The 21,461-nt window shown below is 40.6% G+C and overlaps 2 protein-coding genes across 2 annotated transcripts in view; both read right to left on the bottom strand.

Moving 5' to 3' along the window:
• The window catches only part of LOC131246423 (protein PELPK1-like), a 54,390-nt gene extending 41,302 nt beyond the window's left edge, over positions 1-13,088 (bottom strand). The window contains exon 1 of the mRNA XM_058246540.1: positions 12,731-13,088. Within this exon, the coding sequence (XP_058102523.1) occupies positions 12,731-13,013 (283 nt within the window). The 5' untranslated portion in view covers positions 13,014-13,088. The remainder of the gene's footprint in view (positions 1-12,730) is intronic.
• Positions 13,089-18,662: 5,574 nt separating this feature from the next.
• Positions 18,663-19,175, bottom strand: LOC131245625 (fatty alcohol:caffeoyl-CoA acyltransferase-like). Its single transcript, XM_058245211.1, has one exon. It carries the CDS (start codon positions 19,173-19,175, stop codon positions 18,663-18,665), a length of 513 nt encoding a protein of 170 aa, XP_058101194.1.
• Between the last annotated feature and the right edge of the window lie 2,286 nt (positions 19,176-21,461).

Here is a 21,461-nt window from a genome sequence, read left to right as displayed (position 1 = left end):
TTATCTAATGCTCAGATATACTTCATATTTGAGCCCATAACAGAAAATGACCCTGCAACATTGATGAACGGTTGGATTGCGTAAGCAATGCCATGATGGGCTCCACCTAGACCGTAACTTGAATAATTTCCATTCCAAATCGAAAACCTGTTGCAACAACCACCACCCGAGCAAAAAGGGTGGAAATTCCTGAATTTTCCTCTCCCCATTCCAATCACAGAGCCTCAACGAATCTAGTAATAAACTACCCATCAAAACTCAGCCTTTCGTGGAAAAATTATGGCCGTCCAAAGAGGTTTCTACCATAGGCTTCTGTTGACTCGTGATAAGTGTGGCACACCTGACTTATGGATCTAGTTCATATTCGAGATTTTGGATGAAACGATCTAGTAACATCTAATGAACCGAGAGGATTTCTTGAGAAATCATAACAATGGATCCCAAAATGAATTAGTGCCCATGAGAAGTTCTCCCATGGGAACGCTTTTGCTTAACTCCTCTATCTGATCCAGATCGTCCAATCTTCAAGTAAGACAATTCTGACTCCAAGCAGAATTCTAGGAAAGTTGGGAAAATCACACGCCACTGGGATTTGCCAACTTTCGTGGACTTGAATTATAACAACGTATAAAAAACGTGGATTTGAGGAAACCACCAGGAAAACCTATCTGAACCTTCAATTGGATGGCCCAACAAACATTAGTAGGTCAATCCAGACCATTCAGAGGAGGCAACATGAAGAAATATGAGCTAGAGCGAAATCCGCCATATTAAGATGGAAGTCATCTTCCTCGAGAAAGCGCAGGTTGTTAGTCGCTGAGATCAACACCATTCTAGGATTAAAGCCGTCCACCTGATGGCCCATATAAATACCTATCATCCCTTGAATTGTTATAGGGAATGACCTCTCGATCGAGATTACAAATCGAGCCAATCAAAGGAGCTTTCATGTGTAAATAAACTAGCGTAAGGCATTGTTGCATTGGAACTGGGACTCGCGCTCCTGCAAATTATGTCTAACAGCTTATAAAAAGCCCTGCATGAAGGATAGGGAGAACCGTCCAACAACAGTAAGGGAATAGAGAGAGAGAGAGAGAGAGAGAGAGAGAGAGAGAGAGAGAGAGAGAGAGAGAGAGAGAGAGAGAGAGAGAGAGAGGAACAGTGGGAGGAGAAGAGAGAAGGAAGGAGGCCGAGTGCCACTTGGAGCAGCAACTCGCTGAGTCGCCAAGTTGAATCAGATCCGAGGTAGGCCCCACGTCCATTTTTTCTTCATTGTTTTCTTCTTTTCATCCTTTTCCAACTACTCGATATAAGTTGTTTAAGATCAAGTTGAACCGAGTCGACTTGACCAAGAGATCCTGCTAAAAGTTAAGGTCAGGTCGGCTAAGGTTGAGCACTAATTGAAGAAATCCTCTCCTTTACTAAACTCACTTCTAAAAAGAATGAGTAAGATGTATCCTAACCCTATATCTTAAGCCGAATCTTAGTATTTGATCTTAACTACGTAAGAAGGATAATGTAGCGATCTAACCACTGAATTATTAAAAACTAGGTTCGGATTCAAATCCGATGACGTACACTCACACTCGAGGAAGAAAAAACGTTAGAGGTGAGGGTTTTTCCTTTAAATTTTATGATAATATGATTTGATTATCTTATTCTTACATGCTTCGAGTTTTATTATTGTGAATCATCACCTTATGAATGATTGTTGTACAATTTAAAAATATTACATTATTACCTTGTCACGCAAGTATAATCATTGGAAATCCCACTTCTAGCGATCGGTATAATAACGTAGACATAATGCGTTTCGGATAGCGACTCTCTTGGTCGACACGTAATTTCATGGATTTTGGGTAGCGGTGCACAAATTGATGTAAGTAATTCGCAATGTATGTTACATCACTTCCGAGATTGCATGTTACAAATAGTCGCTCCATGAACAAATCATGTCACGTAATTCATCTGGTCCATGTGTTGTGTTGCCTTGAAATGTTCGCATAAATCCACATTAACGTTGGACACTCCAACGAATCTCTATAGTATGGGATGTGGGGTGAGTTGGATATCTTTAAACTACTTTTCACATTGTGATGATCGCTTAGTGTGATGGACCACACATAATTTGCTAGACATGTATTTCATGTAGAATATTTGCGCAAAGCGATACCACTTGTATTTGTAGAGTATGAGATATATCGGGACCTTTCTGTTATTCTTATGAATCACTTGAATAATTATAAACTTTAAAGTACAACCACCACTATGAGTAGGGCATTGACCCTCTCCAACCATGCAGATGTTGCAGGTAAGTTACAAGTTGATGATATGAACGTCGACAGTTTTGTGAAAGATATGTTCGAATAGCGAAGAAGAATATTGCATGATTTACTTTTATTTATTTTTCCATTGCTTACTGTAAGACAGTGTAATAAGCTCCCATTGAGAGGGCAATAAAAAATTAGTTGAACTCTTTTTACTCTAATGGAATAATAAATACAGTCAATGTTATTCTCGTGGATGGTTACCTTTATGAATGTAACTGGATGTAATATAAATAATAATAAAAAAAAAAAATAAGGTGCAATTTTGAAGCATCCAATTTTTATATTATTAATACCTAGAATTTTCATGCACGAGTATGTACTTAGGCTGCGAAAATTTGGGCGTTATAGGTTATCATGCACAATGAGTCATGGTTGTCATGCACTACCTCAACAATCACATCGACCCATTGTGTATGCCAATCTTGACCAAATGTGGAGGTTGTTAGTGTACTCATTTTTGCACCCCGGTTTATTAATCACGTGAGTTGTTGTATTGTAAAGTCGGTTGAGCCTTTGGAAAGTGAAGACCGAAGATGCAGCAGAGCAAAAGCATCAAGGTGGCAACATCCAGCGGGCAGGCTGAGTAAAAGCTCTGGCGTCCGTCGAAGCCATGATTGAGGAAGTTGTGTAAGACCTGTATCCTAGTTCGTACTGTTCCGTCGACTCCCGCGATCATTCCCGTCGAATTTCGACAACCTACGACCTATAATCGACGTTTGCGTACGACCCTAAGTCGTATTCTATAGATTTGAGTCGGCTTAATTCGAGACTTGTATCATTGTGACTGCACTATCGCCGCGGTTACAACACCACATCTTGCATATCGATCCGATACCCTAGCCGAGATATGTGGGCCCGCGTTCAGTTCGAGGAAAAACATTGCGTGTTTGCAATCTCAAGAGAATCTTTACAACATGTCCCATCAATCAATCACTCAAATTAATCAATCAATCAATGCTTTCTTTCTCCCCAAGTCAAGCAACCACCAAGTCAAATCTCTCTCACCCTCTCTCTTTCACTCCCATACATGTCTTTTACACCCTCACCTCACCCATCACTCTCTCTCCTTACAACTCTCTCTCTCTCTCTCTCTCTCTCTCTCTCTTAACACTTTCCAAGCAACACTAAAAAAAAGTGGACGCCCAAGCATTTTGAAGGTGAGAAAAAAAATGTGTTGTGTGGCCCACTTCCTATCACAAGATTCATCATCCTAGCCTTTCAAATCTCATCACCTTCCATCAAAGTGAGACACAAGGAGATCAGCTTTCCAACGGACCAAGCAGATCGAACGGTGGGTGCTTTATAGGATAGATTTTCATATTTTTATGATGGGCCAAGTAGGGCCTACCGATTGATGGTATGGATCTCATTTTGGACCCTAGGTATGGCCGATGGCCCACCTTGATTCTCATGATCATTCCTTGATGGGGCCATTCTCCATGGACCCCATCATGATGTTTATCTTTCCTTGCATGAATAGAGGTCATCTAGACCTTCCATTTTGGTGGAGAAGGAATCTCCATCGTTGATCTTTGATTTGGTGGGCCCACATGTATTGGGACCCACTTGATGTATATTGTAAATCATGCAAGGGAGGGCCCATAGTGCCAAGGTCCCTCCATCATCACGTCTCGCTCTCTCTCTCTCTCTCTCTCTCTCTCTCCTTCCTTTATTTATTTTATGGCCCACATGATGAGTGTATGTGGCGTCTAAACCGTCCATCAAGTGGACCCCATGGCCGTCCAAGCCATGCGGGCACTACCCTTTGGTGATGGAAAACACAAATATCAAATTGATCTAGGAAAAGTGGGCCATGTCCACGTGGGACCCACCTTGATGAAATGTAGGACGCTGGACATGGTCCAGTGAGTGTGAACGGACAGTGGGTTCTACTCACTGTAACAAAAAAAGTATATATTTATTTAAGCTTTTGGGTGGGCCGCTCATGCAGGCCCCACCTTGATGTATGGGTTCAATCCACGCCGTCCATTCCATTCCTCAGATCATTTTAGGTGTTGAGCTAAAAAATGAAGCCAATTCGACTCTCAGGCGGGCCATAGCATAGAAAATAGTAGTTTCCACCGTTAAAATTCACTTTGACCTTTCTACACACTGAAACATGCCAAATATTGGGCTTGTTTGGCTTGTCTTGAGCCATAGGAGCCAGTGGACAGGTCGAATTCCCTTGATGTAGGCTCCACCTGTGAAAAATTGCGAAAAAATACATTAAAAAAAATGTATGCGGCAAGCGCTGCTGCTGTTTAGAGGACGCGCAGCGTCCTGTTGCATTGGACGTGAAAGGGGACTGGGACCCCGCATGCCCCACTATGATGTGGACCCCACATCAACACCGTGCATTTGATGGGGCCCTTTTTTAAGCAGTGGGCCCCCCCAAGAAATCAGCCATATACAACTCAGGTGGCCCACACGACAGGAAACAGTGGGATTGAACGTCTGCCATTGAAACCCTTTTGGGTTGTCATAGGAGTTTTGGATTGATATGAAATTTGTTTTTCCTCTTCATCTGGGTGTGCGTGACCTTACCAACAGGTTGGATGGCAGATAAGCATTATGGTGGACCCCACGTGGGATCCACTGATGTATGTGTTTTATTCACACTGATGGACGGTGGAACCCACTATGGTGTATGTGTTTTGTCCGCACCGTCTGTGGACGGTGGGACCCCAATGATGTATGTGTTCTCTCCACACCGTCCATCCTTATGGGACCCCCATGATGCATATGTTGCATCCAAACCGTCCAATCATTTTGAAAGCTCATTTTATGACATGAGCTAAAGAATGAGTCAGATCTAAAGTTCAAGTGGACCCCACTATTTATAATAGTGGATAATGACCTCCACCATTCAAATTTCTTAGGGGCCACAGAAGTTGCCGATCAAGCTTATATTTTTGTTTTCACTTCACCTATCTCTATGTTAACTTATAAAATGGTTGGATCTCAAATACATCACGGCGGGCCACACCGTGATGCATCTAGCATAGGATCACGTGGACCACACTGTAGAAACAGTGGGTTTGAACGTCCACCATTAAAACCCTTAGGCTACAGGGTTTGGATCAATGGGGAATTGTTTTTCCTCTTAATCCAGGTCTTTGTGACCTTTTAATTAGATTGATTGGAAAATAAACTTTATAATGGGCCTTGTGATTTATTTAATCATGAAAATTATTATCTCCATTTCTATTTGTGGTATGGTCTAAATGATCCTCCAATATGATTTTTTTGGGGCCCATCTTGATGTATTTGTGGCCCGTTGTTGAGGCCCACTTGGTATATATATGAGGCCCATATGATTAGGCCCATCTTAATGTAGTTATGGCCCATCCGTTGAGGCCCACTTTGATATATATGAGGCCCATGTTATGAGGCCCATTTGATGTATTGGAGGCCCATGGGTCGAGGTCCAATGTGATGTGTATAAGGCCCATTGTAATGTGATTCCACCGTGGTTTATGTGATGATCTTGATGGCGGGCTATGCCTTGGGAGCAATGATGGTTTGACTCATACATTGTAAGTACAATGTTGGTTAAATGTCCGCATTGTAACTCTCCTTAGGGCCCATTGATAGGCCCATACTTGTTGTGTGTAGGCCGTCTAGGCCCATCTGCATTGTAAGGATAGTTCATTACTTTATAACATGCTTAGTATAATCCCATGACTCATGCCCATACGCATCATATGTATGCTTGATATGAGGAATGTTTGATCATAGCATAAGCCAGTTGAGCTGAGACATTTATAGGACTCCTTATGAGATGGAGTGCCCCACATAATCGCGTGGTACGCGCTGGATTGCTGCATGATTTGACGGTGTGATTCATGCATTTCGCATTTGTGTGTCATGATCATTATACGCCCTAAGACATCAGGGTCGTGGCTCTACAGGCACATCGTGGATGATCGTATCGGATACTGAAAATACTTAGTTCTAGCACTGTGGGCACTTAGGATGTCCTTGGGTGAGAGTCCCATAGCTTTTTTTATAGCAGGAGATGTTCCAACATCTATACTGAGTGGATACACGAGCGCCCGAGTGTCGAATACCAGTAGACCGTATCTCCCACTGTGTCGTGATCAGTTAGAAGGGGGTGTGGCCTTATCCATCAGAGTGAGGGGGTTGTAAGCTAGGCTGAGTTTGACCATCTCGCAAATGAGTTCGCTATCAACGAGCCGGGTAAGTGTTGGCAGACTATTGGTAAGGCAGATAGTGAGGTCTCTTCCACTCACTAGGCTGTGCAACTAGAGAGGCGGCAGTCAGTGTGGAATCTACTAGACCCTGGTGATATCCTATAGAGAAACTGTATTGATATGTATACTTGATGAAGACTGACATGCTTTTTTTGCATCTCGCATATGACATTTGACTACATAGGCCTCGCATCGCATGGCCTTGGTATGGCCGATAGCATTCATGCCTTGCATCACATAGCCTTGGTACGACTGGTTGTATTCATGGACTTACCGCATATTTTTGCATTACTCTGATATTGTATACTTGACACTTGCCTTGTGCACACACTTACACCACTCTCTAAGCTTTTGTAAGTTTATGCACGACTGTTGCATATAAGTGTCGTTGGATCGCAGCAGCGCTGAGGCAGGAGCGTGTATCAGATCATTTTGGAGCTTTTTGATCACCTTGTATTTCCCTTCCCGCATTGTACTTAAAGTTTTTGATATAGTGGATATGTTGTGATGTTGTTTTGTGACTTGGTTATGCTTGTGGTTATGCTCCATTACAAAAAAAATCATACTGAAAATCCTCCTTGTAGGATCCCAGGATCGAAATCTGGCATATGAGTGTCAGGATCTGAGAATGGGGCACTACGGAGGCTGTCGGCGCCGGATTCGGCGATCGAAAATTTTGTGAGCCCGTTTTTCGAGTTTGAGGCGTGACAAGTTGGGCCCCTATTTACTAACAAAATCATGAGATATCAAGTTTTAGATGCCCCAAATCACCCCCTACTCCAGATCCGGGCACTCGGCCGCACACGTGAAATCCTTTAGGGCTTGAATGGAACTTTACGACGCCTTTGAGTTTGTGATGTGCATAGCATTTTCCCTGACTTTGTTGGGGACTGCACGAAAATGGTACATGCAATTAAAGCTGAAGTCCATCAACTTCTTCACTCAACTTAGCAAAGTCTCCGTCACACAGTTCATCGGTGGGAAAGACAAAGAAAAGCCATTAGCTCATTTTCTCACAATCGCACAGAGGGAGGACAAGCTATTAAGGGATTTTATCATCTGATTCAAGGCAGAAGCAGTGTAGGTCAATGATTACTTTGACCAGATAGCTCTGATCACGATGGTAGCCATCCTTAAATAAGGAAAGTTCTTCTTCTCTATTGGTAAGAACCCCTTGACTACCCTCACCGACCTACTTAACTGAGCTAAAAAATATTTCAATGCCGAGGAACTCTTTAGTTCACGAATAGCTACTCGAGGAGGAGACAGCTCGGTTAAGGATAGGAAGCAAAATGAAGAAGGGGAGTCCTTTGCTGCTAACGCCCCCCCAAAAAAAACAGAGGCCATCATACCAACCGATATCAGAAAAGTCACTTCCATTGGTACACTCTGTAAGTGCTATGTTTTCTAGCTCCTATGATTATCAAATTTTGTAGTGCCAAAACCTCTTGGAATTTGTGTTTTGTGTAGCTCATCTACATATTCAAGATCATGCATCTCATGTACAAGAACAAAGATTTGTACCTCAAGAACTTCAATGCAAGATCAAGAGATATATAAGTTCAAGTTCAAGTACAACACTAAGTGATAGTTCATTCTTTCAAGCTTCAGTAGTTCATGATTTCAAAGCTTCATCTAAGTCAAGAAAAAGTTCTTTGCTTTGAACCTCAAAGATCAAGATGAAATACAAGTCAAGTACTTCAAGTTCAAACTTCAAAGTGTTTCAAATTCAAGCTTCAATGAGTTACAAGTTCAAGCTTGAACATACTTCAAGATGTTAAGCTTCATATACTTCAAGATCAACTATCAATTGAAGTAAAAGATGTTTCAATGTTCAAACATCACTTATAAGGTATGTAAGACCCTACATTGACCATAGGTTAGGTAACTTTTTGATTGCATATTTAATTGGGTCATTACATAAGTATATAGATTGTTTCTTGACTAGTCTTAGCCTATGTTCGACTAGTCCTAGTACTGGCTCGACCAGTCAAAGAAATTCCTCGACCAGTCTAAGGTGTATTACTAATTTTTAGAATTTTTTGTTATAGCTTCGACCAATTGAGTGAACAGTGCTCGACTCAAAGTCTAGCAACTAAATTGGGTCACGCATAACCATTCGTGGACAGGTCTCGACCGGTCGTGGAAGCCACTCGACTGGTCGAGCAGGCCCTTCGACCATCGTAGAATGACTTTATATTATCGTGCCCGAATTTTCAAAAGTTTGTTGGTCCTTCAACCAGTCGAGCTGACCTCTGGGCCAGTCGAGTGAACGGTTTCTACACTTATAAATAGAGCACAATTTTCAGAGTTTTTCATTCAATTCAAGCAAAATCAAGACATCACTCTGAGAGATAAGTTAGTGATATTCTTAAGCTATTTAGTGCTCATTTAATATTCTCTTTAATTAACTTTTTGTATTTAATTTTGTATTCTACATTCCAATCTTATTTGAAGAAGGGATTTTTTGTTTTCTCTTTTCTTGGAATCAAAATCAAATCAAGCTAGCCCAAAGTGATTTAATCTAAAACTCATTTAGAACTTAGAACCTTTTTCATAAGTGAGTGTGGACATTGAACATCAATGTTGAACTTCTACTCCGAATCGGTTCTACCGGACTGCATCAAAGGAGAACATCCAGATAAATATTTTACAGTTACAGTTTTGTAAATCTCTTTCTTTTGGTTTCTTTGATATTGTGCCAGAAAAATCTCTTTCTCTTGGTTTGTCTGAGGTGATCTAGAAAACTCAGAGTGTGGGGTTTTTGAATTGTGTAAGCCCACTTGAAAGACACAATTATGAAGGTTTTAGGTGAACCGTGAAAAACCTATTGCATAGTGAACGCTAATATCCATTGTGTGAGGATATTAGTAATGAAGTAGTTATATGGCTGTTTTTCTAAACAGTTGGTGTACACACAAGTGAACCACTATAATTTCTGGTCTTGTGGTGGATGATTGATTGTGGAATTGTGTGGATGTTGTAATTTCCTTTTATGCAATTGTGGAAGAATGTTGTAATTTCTTTTTATGCAAGTGTGGGAATGTTGTAATAGCTTAGTTTAATTCTTTGCTATTTATTTATTTATTTATTTATTCCTCTATATCAGTTTGAGATTTTGATACACAGACCTTTCTAGGAATCAGTTTGTCATACCATAAACTATTGGTTTTTAGTGTAAGGTTGTCCTTAGAACAACATCTATATCAACCTCTCAATACTTGTACATTTGAGGTTGCTTTTCTTTTCTGCATTGTGAGATTGTTTAAGTGCTATCTTTATTTATATTTATTAAATTCTGCATTTAATTTTTATTTTAGCATAGTCCTATTCACCCCCCCTCTAGGACTCTTAGATCGGCCTTTTCACACTCCCTTGAATGCCAAGCTAGAGTAGGTACTTATGAAAGCTGGGCTTAGTAAGGAAACCTGATGACTGAGCTAAAACAGTCAACCAAGCTCAGTAATAAGGCTCATCGGTCAATCCAAACCTCGACCTTAAGTAGTGAGGGACGTATCGACTAAAAGATATAGAGGGTAAGTTCTTACCTCATCCATGGAACGTCGAGCATCTAAAGATCTACTACCCATGAGGAACTCCGACAGGTAAAATGACTGTGCTCGACTGATCACCTCGATAGAAGCTACTCGTGTTCGACTATGAGAAACCTCCCTTAGTTAAAGGGAAGAAGTTTTTCTCCTTTATTTATACTATTTTATCTACCATTTTTATCTACATGTTCGACTGTGAGTGACCTCCCTTTGTAAGAGGGAAAAAGATACTCGTGATACTGCTACCGTTTCTCCTCTACTGTTTTATAAATTTTACAATAAAAGATCTTATCTAGATCAGGGGAAGGGAATTTCTTTTAATATTATTATCCCGACTATCCGATCTATATGATCAACGACAAAGACTTCCCTCAATTTAAGTGAGAAAAGTCCTTCTACCAAGTGCTCGGCTTACTACTATGTGGTTGACATATTGATTCTACGGTGCATGACCTATCACTATATGCTCGACTATCGACTATAAATCTACATGCTCGACCCCCCACATACTTGAAGCCTCTTACTCGCATGACAGATCAAGGTCACGTCAGTCCAAACCTACTTACTTCCTGAGCCCTTGGAGATAGCGCTTGGAAGTAGGGGACAACTGTAATAGGTAAAATCGGACTGACCTGACGACCAAGAATAAAACAGAGGGATCATAGGAAACCCTAGAGAAGGGCGGAGTATCGACTCGGCCTCAGGTGTCGACTAATGACTTTGGAAGTCGGCCTTATTCGCCAACGTCAAAAGATGACCTCAACCTCAGGTACTGACCTTAGCTTTAAGGGACGACTTTGACCTCGGAGGTCAGTCTCGGATACCGACCTCGGCCTCAGGTACCAACCTCGACATCAGATACCGACTACAGTCTCAGAATAGAAAGAAGAATCCTCTTCGTATACGGGTGGGATTACCTCCCAAGATCTCCGCCGAAAATCAGGCTGATTGAATTAAAGTTGGAGATATTCTTGGAATTAGAATTCGATTCAAATACTAGCCCCTCCAATCAACTCAGATACACAGACTGCCTAGAAGCCTATAAATACATCCCCTGCCATGGGTAAAGGTACATACAAATATACCAATTCTACTACACCTGCTGTGCCTGACTTAGGCATCGGAGGGTCCCCAGATTTAATTAGTGCCCCCGTGTATTCTCTTGTACCGTGTATTCTCTTGTACCTCCATTAATTGCAGGTACTCAGTGACTGATAGGAGGTGAGGTAAAATCGACGAGATCTCAGCATCATCAGTCCATATTAACCATAATATTGATCGGTACTGGATGTTGAGGCGTGATCTCTGGTGGTTGAAGAATGGTGGTGGTATTAAGGTTGAGGGGAGGGAGAAAGTGGTTAATTGAATAACCGGTTACATAAAAAAACCACTTTTTAAATATTTTAACAAAATGGACTTCTTAGGGTTAAAATTTTTCTGACTTCCTATGAATTTACCGTGCATGTTTAATTTTTTTAATAAGCACTTAAAATTTTAACTGAACCGATTATAACCATATCCAAACAGCTCCTTTGAAAAAAAAAAAAGAGGATGTCTATACATACAACTCTCTTGATTGAAACTCAGTGTTCATGAACTTAACAGGAAGAGTTCTATACATTGCTCTCTAACCTTGTTAATATGAATGCTAGGGCTGCTACTTGGGTTTGGGTCGGGTTGTTACCATCCTTGGCACGGGTTAGGGTTGAAAAACTCCAACTCGATTTGAAATAGGATTAGGTTCAGGTTGAGAAAATTTGGGTCAGGATAGTTCGGGTTGGGAATAATCGCATATATATGGATTGGGTTCGATCGGTCATGTCGAGCTGGCCAGCTTAGGGTTGATCACAGATGAACACCGGTTGTGCAGCTTGGGTTGGAATTAAAGTCGGGTGGGGTTGCAGGTTGGGTCCTCATGAGGTCAGGTCGGGCTTAGGTCGACCCTCAACCCGATCCAATCCATCCCAAGTACATCCCCAACAAATGCTACTATGAACACACGCCAACACTCTCTAAGGAGGTCATTATGCTGGGCCCATTCCATAAAGTCATTTGGGCTGGCCCACCGGATTGAAACAGTTAAAAAATCCAGGCTCAAACCAGTCCAAACGTGTGGACTTCTCTCTCTTTATCAATATTGTGAATGGTGACAAGTTCATGATATCCAGACTACATGAATGAGAATTTATTAACGCAAAAGATATTCCAATACATAGTCCAGGTCTCAAATGACCACTAAAAACAAATACAAGTACAACAACATACACAAACCAAATCCCACAAAAATAAAATAAGAATATAGAATAACAAGTGCCAAAAGAAGGCAGGAAGTGTACAATCCACAGACCTACAAATCAGCCACATAAATAGTCTTCAAGAGATAAGAGTGTGCCATCACATGCAAGGATTTCATATCGACGATGGGCCATAGTACTCCACATAGCTATCATGGGCTAGTTTGAAGGGGGTGGAGAGAGGGAAGGGATGGTAGGAATGGTTGGGATTGAAGGGATGGTTGGGCTGGAGGGAAGGGTTGGGATTGTTGGAATGGAGGGGATGGTAGGCATGGTCGGCAGGGGCGGCAATGTAGGCTTTGGTAAACTCGGCATGACAGGCACAGGCGGCAATTGGGTAGATGGCAATGGTGGCAATGTTACCTTTGGGAGTGTTGGCACAACGGGCAATGGTGGCAATTGGGCACTAGGCAATGGTGGTAATGTTGGCTTAGGTAGAGTTGGCACTGCAGGCATTGGAGGCAATGTTGGTAATGTGGGTTTCGGTAGGGTCGGAATAGTTGGCACTGGCGGTGGAGCAGCCGGCACCGGAGTGTCCAACAAGTGGCGGGCTGCAAGGCATGTGTGGTAGCCCAGTGACACGAAAATGAGTAGACATAAGAAGAAGCAAGTTTTTGAAGCCATGAATGGTTGTGTAGGAAGAGGTACTAAACTAGTTAAGATGTATGAATGAGATATGATGGGGAGAAGCTAGTGGTTTGGGTCTTTTATAGGGAGGATATATAGTAGCAGAAGAGAGCAATGTTTGGGGGTGAGAAAATGAGTTTTGGTTGGTTGGTTTTGCATTTTTTGTTAGGGAAATTTCTGTGGTTGGTTGTATTATTTTGTTGTTAGTTCACCTTAAAGAGAAGCTAAGGTAGGAAGTTAAGTGAAGAAATAATACAAAACACGCAAACCTCTCTTATCCTCGTTATCATCGTAGAATGGTCAGCTGAAAGGTTACGAGCCAACCGAGTCCACGGTTTGGTAATCCAAACAGTTGATATTGTGGGACCCAATGTGGTGGAAAAGGTGCACAAGAAATACCTAGATTGTAAGCACTCCCCATCTTTCTATATATTATCAACTATAGACGGTTAAGAGAGAAAATACAACAGCAGTTCACATTCAACTAAGAAAAAGGCAAAGTATTGTACATATAGGTTCTTCTAATCTGGAGGATTTTATGGGTGAATCAGAAATCCATGGTATATAAGACCGTGAGATGAGATCATGGAACTATGGGCCCCACCTTTCTAATTGAAAACATAAAACCTTTGGGCCTGGGTTAATTATGTGTATTATAATACCTCATCTATGTTGGGTATGGGCCTATGGCCCACTTGTGGGTAGGTACTAGAGGATGAGTCCTCATTGTTTTTTCTTGGAATATTTTTAAGTGAATATTTCTTTTTTCACTTGCACGGAGTTCTAATTTGTATTCAAATTCAAATAGAGAATAGTGACAAGTGAGAGCTTTTGGAACTGATAAGGAAAAGTCCTCCAATATCCAAACGCTTCTGAATTTTCTTGTTTCAGTCTCCTATATAAATGATGGCATTTCCTAGTAAAGATCTTTAGGAAATGGCTTCACTTATATAGGAGAATGAAACAAGAAAATTGAGAAGAATAGCTAGAGAATATCAGCTGCATATTAGGTTATCTTTAGATCATGTTCTAAATTGTTGTTGCGTGTCAGGTGACCCTCTTAAGCTTAGGATTAGATCAGTGATTACCTCTTTTCAATTTCTGTAGTTGTAAGTGGATTGTTAGATGTAGACTATCCATCTTTGACTTTGTGCAAAGGCTCCAAAGAATGCGTAGACACTGTCAGCTTCTGTAGGGTCGCTCATCTAAACTTACAATCTTATATATAAAACTGAATGTTTGGTGGACTTTTCAAAGTACATACACTCATTTCATAAGATGCCTATTTGCTTGGAAGTGGGCCCATTTTACAGGACCAAAGAGAGTAGAGTGTAAACAGTCCGGACTTTCTGAGTTGTGGGCCTCAAGGATATCCTAACCATCTAGCTTGACACGGTCGACCAATGGTTTGTACACCAAAGATGACAGCAGATCCAAGGGCTATAGTCCCAAGTTATGATATATAAATAACAATAGGTTGGGATGCATTTTAGCTGGTAAACCTTCATGATCTGTCCTGCTTGGAGCAAATCAATATCACAAGTACAAGGTGAAAAAGCAAACTAGTTGAATCCTTGGAGGAGCTTGCACCTGCTTGCACATTAGATGTGAATTTTCCTCCATGGTAATATCACCCTAAAACATTGGTGATTGACCTATAGATAAAAAGGAAGACTAGTTAAAAAGGCTAAATCAAGGATGGATTGAATCATCTCATCCATTCAATTTTTGCATTAGAATGTATCAATGTATTATGAACTTGATAGACGGTACAGATTGGTTGATTGGACTGTCTAAGTAATCAATTCAGCTAGGAGCACTACAGCTTACAGTGCGCCCGGGCAGCATTTTCTTCAAACTTAGATGGTTTTTAAAATTTTAGTCTTCCGCAAGCAGGGAAAGGGAAATTTACGACTGTGGGCCCCACCTTTTATCCAGTGGTTTTTATGAAGCAATACAAACTTAACATACGCACTTGGACCTCCTCGTACGGACACCGAATTTGAGGACGAAAATACCCCTGCCTTCCTCTGGCTGGCGTGCAGAGACGAGCGCTGACGGACGGTCCGATGATGGGAACTCAGGTGGGGCCCACTGTGATGTTTGTGAGAAATCCTCCCCGTCTAAGTTCTTTCATAGGGTCACAAAGACCTGGATGAAGAGGAAAAACAAATTTCATAATGATCCAAAACTTCTGTAACCCCTAAAAGGGTTTCAATGGTAGACGTTCAATTCCCCACTGCCTTTTACAGTGTGGTCCACTTGATAGTTAGATCTATCTTATTTTTCATCTCAAGCCTTAATATGAGCTCGCCAAATAGATGGACGGTTTGGATATAACACAGACCTCATGATGGGACCCACAAAAGCAATGTAGTAAAAAAAACAAGCTTGCTGCAGTCTAACACGGTGTGTCGAAAATGGCAGCATTTTATAGGGAGAACTTTTTCTCCCTTACATTTTTCTCTAATACATAATTATGTAAATATGTATATATAAGTATATAAAAATATTTTTCTATCTTTTAATTCATTTCTTTGCCTATTTATTTAACAAGCATATCTCCTAAACTAGAATGATTTACTTAACGTACCACATATGATTTTGGGGTAGGAGAAGCTAATTTAGCCAACCAACCTAGTTATTTTTCAAGATCCATAAGTAGTTCCTCTAGCACTATTACACTACCATAAAGAGAAATATTAGTACAGAGTATATAGCTAATGCAACAGTTACCTAAGGATAGCCTATCATGCTTAAAAGGCTAAATAGATCACCATACATATTAAAAAGGCTTATATGATATAGTCTCAAATATATTTTCAGATATGTTTATAGAATGGAAGTTCCATGGAAGCTTTATTCATGTATTCTCAGCCCTGCATTTGGCCCTTAAGTTGAATTTCCAGAAGTTGCTATTTTAATGGATTCTATAATTGGTTAAAACAATTAGAACAATGAGAGTTATTATTTGAGGTGTAACCTCAGGTAACAAAAAGCTTCTTAGTTGGGTTTCTTTCTCAAGGTCCTTCCAAACACCCACTGAATTTGGAAAGTGCCCACAACTAAATATTCAACCAAATGCTAAGGTTTGCACATAACTAGCCTTTCCAAGTTAGGTTTGTGTAGTTCAAACGCCAGCTAATGACATGAACGATTTGTAGCATTCGAACTGCAATGAAGGAATCCATACCAGTTTCAGGCTCTTTGAAAATGAGGGGGGCAAGCATGAAAATGAGGGGGGCAAACATGAAAATGAGCGGGGCAAGCATGAAGTGTTGCTCCTTTTGGACTCATGTACTTGAAAATAACGAGGCTGCCCTCCTAAACTACCTCTGGCGATGGAATTTGGTTAGTAGAGAAGGATAAGCTCTTTATACCAGATGACCTACAACTAATGAAAATGTTTATGGAAGCTAGCGAAGATGGTATTCTATTTGTTTGGTATCCACAGTCCAGGTTTCAGACCATTGATTCAAGTAAATTGTAAGAGCTTTACTATAATCTTAGAGTGCAACAAATTTTCAAGTCTGTGCATTTCAGTCTGAGTTCTTTTTCTAATCATTATAACCTTGGGAGGGTTGAACCGATGGATGGGTTGATTGCAAAAGGGCTGATAATATCGACGTTCAAATGGGAAGTGCAAGTTTCCTATATCTGAAAAATAGCATACTTTGTAATTTAATTTACTATTTTGATATATAACATACTTTGTAATCTTAGTGGATGATGAAATCAACTTTCTACTTTGGGTATAACATACTTTTCTAATTTCTAGTTTGCCCTGCTGCATTTCTAGTTTGGCCCGCTCATTTTCATGTTTTCACCACTGAATTCCTAGTTTGCCCTGCTCAATTTCATGTTTCCCCCGTTGATTTTCTAGTTTGCCCCGCTCATATTTCAGTTTGCCCCACTGTTTTTCTAGTTTGCTCCACTCATACTTCAGTTTGCTCTGCTGTTTTTCTAGTTTGCCCCGCTCATTTTCAGTTTACCCCGCTGTTTTTCTAGTTTGCCCCGCTCATATTTCAGTTAGTCCCGCTGTTTTTTTAGTTTGCTTCGCTCATAATGCAGTTTGCCCCGCTCATAATTAAGTTTGCCCCGCTGTTTTTCTAGTTTGCCCATCTCATATTTCAGTTTGTCTCGCTGTTTTTCTAGTTTGCCCCGCTCATAATACAGTTTGCCCCGCTGTTTTTCTAGTTTGTCTCGCTCATATTTCAGTTTGCCCCGCTGTTTTTCTAGTTTGCCCTGCTCATATTTCAGTTTGCTTCGCTGTTTTTCTAATTTGCCTCACTCATATTTCAATTTGCCCCGCTGTTTTTCTAGTTTGCCCCGCTCATACTTAAGCTTGCCCCACTGTTTTTCTAAACTAGGCCCATTCTTCTAAACTAAAAAATGAGTTTAAGCTTTAAAGTATTGTCTTCTAATGTCATCCATCAACCATACGGCTCATATCATCCCATATCATCCTGAAAAGCCTGATACAAGGCGACATATGTTGTTGATGTCTCAAATCTTTCAACAATAGGGTCTGTCGATGCCATCGACTGACCATTTGATGCCATCAAGAGCTATTCAATGCCATTGTCAGTTATTCAATGCCATCGAAAAAATACGAAAATCTCATGCTTTGTTACTGGACACTTTTGGTGTCCTGCTCAAAGCTATCAAAAGAGGTTTGATGCCATCGACGAACCGTCGATGACATCAAAGTCCCATCGAAGTGCCATCAAGTATATCTGAAAAATACATGTTTAGTTGCTAGAACATTTTGGTTAGTTCGATAACATCGAAGATGTTCGATGCCATCGAAGTGTCATCGAATGTTTCATCGAACGATCATACAAAGTTACACAAAATTGCATAAGTGCAGGATTTATTTCCTATTTCGATTGTGATTCACCTAGATGCCATGCATATATATGGGTGTAATCGGGAATAGGGGGTATCAAGAGCTTTCTAATTTGTTTGTAGGGTTTCAAGCTTATAACTTAGGTGATTCAAGACTTGTTCGAATTGGGTAATCTCTATCTCTTGTAATTTTATTCTTTTAAAGTGAATATATGTCGATTTGTGCCATGATACATCCTCAGTGGAAGTCAACTGACCAATGAATTGTTCTGCATCACCCAAAAATGTCTCCCACTTGTGAAAATTAAAAACTATGCATTCTGTGCAAAGATGTGGACCACTGTAATCAAACCATTGTACAAGGACACCAAAAAAGTTGATAGTCAAACACTATAGTTTGTCCTCTTTTCACCACAGTACAACTCATACACATGATAAGGATATTACCCTATTTCACGTGTATACCAACATCTAATATATAAGGAAAGGACTACATCTCAAACACATGCATCATGAATTTCTCCATCTCTTGTTCTATGGCCATCCATACATTGACACCTCCACCTCTCCTCACCCCAGTACCATCAGAGAACAATAACACAAACTCATCCATTCCACTCACAACTGGGCCACCATAGGTGGGCCTCTCATACCCAAAATCTAGCTCATGGAAGGGCAGCTTCCACCAAGTTGACTCATAAAAATTCCCATCTAAAGTGGAAGGGACCCCTCTATAAACCTCCAACCAATCCACTACTGATTTCACATACTCATCTGTCACCATCTCTATTGCTTCCTTCACTTGTCAACACAAAACCCTAAAGACTCCTTATTCAAATCCACCACCTTTGCACTTGCACAAGCTGTTACAACAGCATTCCCAACAAACCCATGTGGCAAGGGTGGAGTTATCTTGCTCATAATGTCCATAGCAAAGAGTACTAATGAAACCCCACATGGGTCTTCAAAGATAGCCCTTGTCCTTGATTTCCACAGGTGGGCCACCATGGCCTCAAAAGTTGAGCACTTGATCATGGCCTTGTTTTTTAGGGTGGTGATCATTTCAGGTGTGAAGTGGAAAAGTTTGTAGCTGTGATTGTGTGATACTTTTAAGAGGGATTGGGGTGGGGAAGGTTGGTTGGGTGATGTGAATGAGGAAGGAATGTTAGTTATTTCAGTTAGCTTTGTGTATTCTTTGTGTGGGTATTTGATCTGAGGAGGGATTCTTGCTTTGATACATGTCCTGTCATTGTTGAGAACATGGGTCTTGAGGCCTTCACCCCTGCAAATGGAGGCTAGGTTGTGGAACATCTCAGGCTCTGATTTCCCATCAAGTATGCTGTGGTTGATCACAAACCAATTGAGAATCCTTCACACTTGAATCTTGTGACCTGAAAACATAAATAGATTTTATTTTTAGTTTTTTTTTTTTAAAAAAAGATCAGAATCTTATTGCAATTGCTGATTGATCACATAGTGTTTTTTCTTCTTCTTATTTTTTTTATTTTTTATATATTTTTTATTTTTTTTAGTATCAAGAAGACGGGAGGAATTATCTCATCCATGCATTGTACCATGGTCCATACATTTGAGCCCATGGTCGACCAATCTTTGCTATTGATACTATGGGGCCTACATTATCAATCTAGATTATCCAAAAACCTCTCCAATCAGAATGCAATAGGTCATCAATACGCGGCCCACAAATAGACGGCTGAGAAAAAAACACAGAAATTCACCACGTGTGTAAAAACTGGAACAAATATTTGGATGGTTGTTATCATCCAATCAGGGAGATTTTCAAGGAAATTCACATCCATGGTAGACTGGATCAGATCAATGGGTCTGGATCACCACATGATGACCATTGATCAGATAACTCCATAACATGGAAGTAACAACGTTACCTGAATTGTAAAAAGGAGAATTTCCTTGAGACTCATACTTAAGTTTGCCCTGCTGTTTTTCTAGTTTGCCCCACTGTTTTTCTAGTTTGCCCCGCTGTTTTTCTAGTTTGCCCCGTTCATAATTCAGTTTGCCCCACTGTTTTTCTAGTTTGCCCCGCTATTTTTCTAGTTTGCCCCGCTCATAATGCAGTTTGCCCCGCTGTTTTTCTAGTTTGCCCCGCTCATATTTTAGTTTGTCATGCTATTTTTCTAGTTTGCCCCACTCACACTTAAGTTTGCCCCGCTGTTTTTCTAGTTTGCCTCGCTCATACTTAAGTTTGCCCCGCTCATATTTCAGTTTGCCCCACTGTTTTTCTAGTTTGCCCCGCTCATATTTCAGTGGCCCTGCTATTTTTCTAATTTGTCTTGCTCATACTTCAGCTTGTCCCGCTGTTTTTCTAGTTTGCCCGGCTATTTTTCAGTTTGCCCCGCTTGGGTGGTAGACTCTTAGGAATTTCAACACCCGGTCAAGCGTTTGAGTATCCGTAGGTGGTGAAATTCCACTAGTGTGAGTGTGTGGGGGTGTGTTTGCATGTGTAAAAAAAAAATAAAAATTCATTCTAGTTTAGGAGATATGCTTGTTAAATACGTAGACAAAGAAATGAATTAAAAGATAGGAAAATATTTTTATACTTATATATACATATTTACATAATTATGTATTAGAGAAAAATGTAAGGGAGAAAAAGTTCTCCCTATAAAAAAAAATAAATAAATCTGCCAGACTGCCACGACACTGCCACTGAACCGGCGCAGTCTGTGTTTTTTTTTATTTTTATTTTTTTGCTATGTTACTTTTGTGGGTCCCATCATGAGGTCTGTGTTATATCCATACCGTCCATCTATTTGGCGAGCTCATATTAAGGCTTGAGATGAAAAATAAGATAGATCTAACTATCAAGTGGACCACAGTGTAAAAGGCAGAGGGGAATTGATCGTCTACCATTGAAACCCTTTTAGGGTTTACAGAAGTTTTGGATCATTATGAAATTTGTTTTTCCTCTTCATCCAGGTCTTTGTGACCCTATGAATGAACTTAGATGGGGAGGATTTCTCACAAACATCACAGTGGGCTCCACCTGAGTTTCTAATGGTTGACACTCATTCAACACTGTTTCTGTAATGTGGTACACTTGAGATTTGGATATACCTCATTTTTGCTCTCATACCATAAAATGATCTGGAAAAATATATGGAGGGCATGGATGAAAAGAAAACATCATGGTAGGGCCCACGGACCACCGACGATCCGCCATTGGCGGGTGGTAGGAGTACCCAATCTGTTTCCTTGAAAAGGAGGGGTATTTTTGTCCTGGAATTTGTCGTCCGTACGAGGAGGTTTAAGTGCATATATTAAGTTTGTATTGCTTCAAGAATATCCAATGGATAAAAGGTGGGGTCCACAGTTGTAATTTTCTCTATTTTTTTGGGAAGATAATTAGTAGAATTAAAAAAGAGAAATTTACGACTGTGGACCCCACCTTTTGTCCATTGGATTTTCTTGAAGCAATACAAACTTAACATACGAAATTAGACCTCCGCATACGGACGACAAATTCCAGGATGAAAATACCCCTCCTTTTCAAGGAAACGGATCGGGTACTCCTACCACCGACCAATGGCAGATCGTCGGTGGTTTGTGGGCCCCACC

Source organism: Magnolia sinica, chromosome 1, assembly GCF_029962835.1.
Source record: "Magnolia sinica isolate HGM2019 chromosome 1, MsV1, whole genome shotgun sequence".
Classification (NCBI taxonomy): Eukaryota; Viridiplantae; Streptophyta; class Magnoliopsida; order Magnoliales; family Magnoliaceae; genus Magnolia; species Magnolia sinica.
The sequence above is the reverse complement of the archived record's forward strand: the minus strand, read 5'-3'. Positions and strand labels throughout refer to the sequence as shown.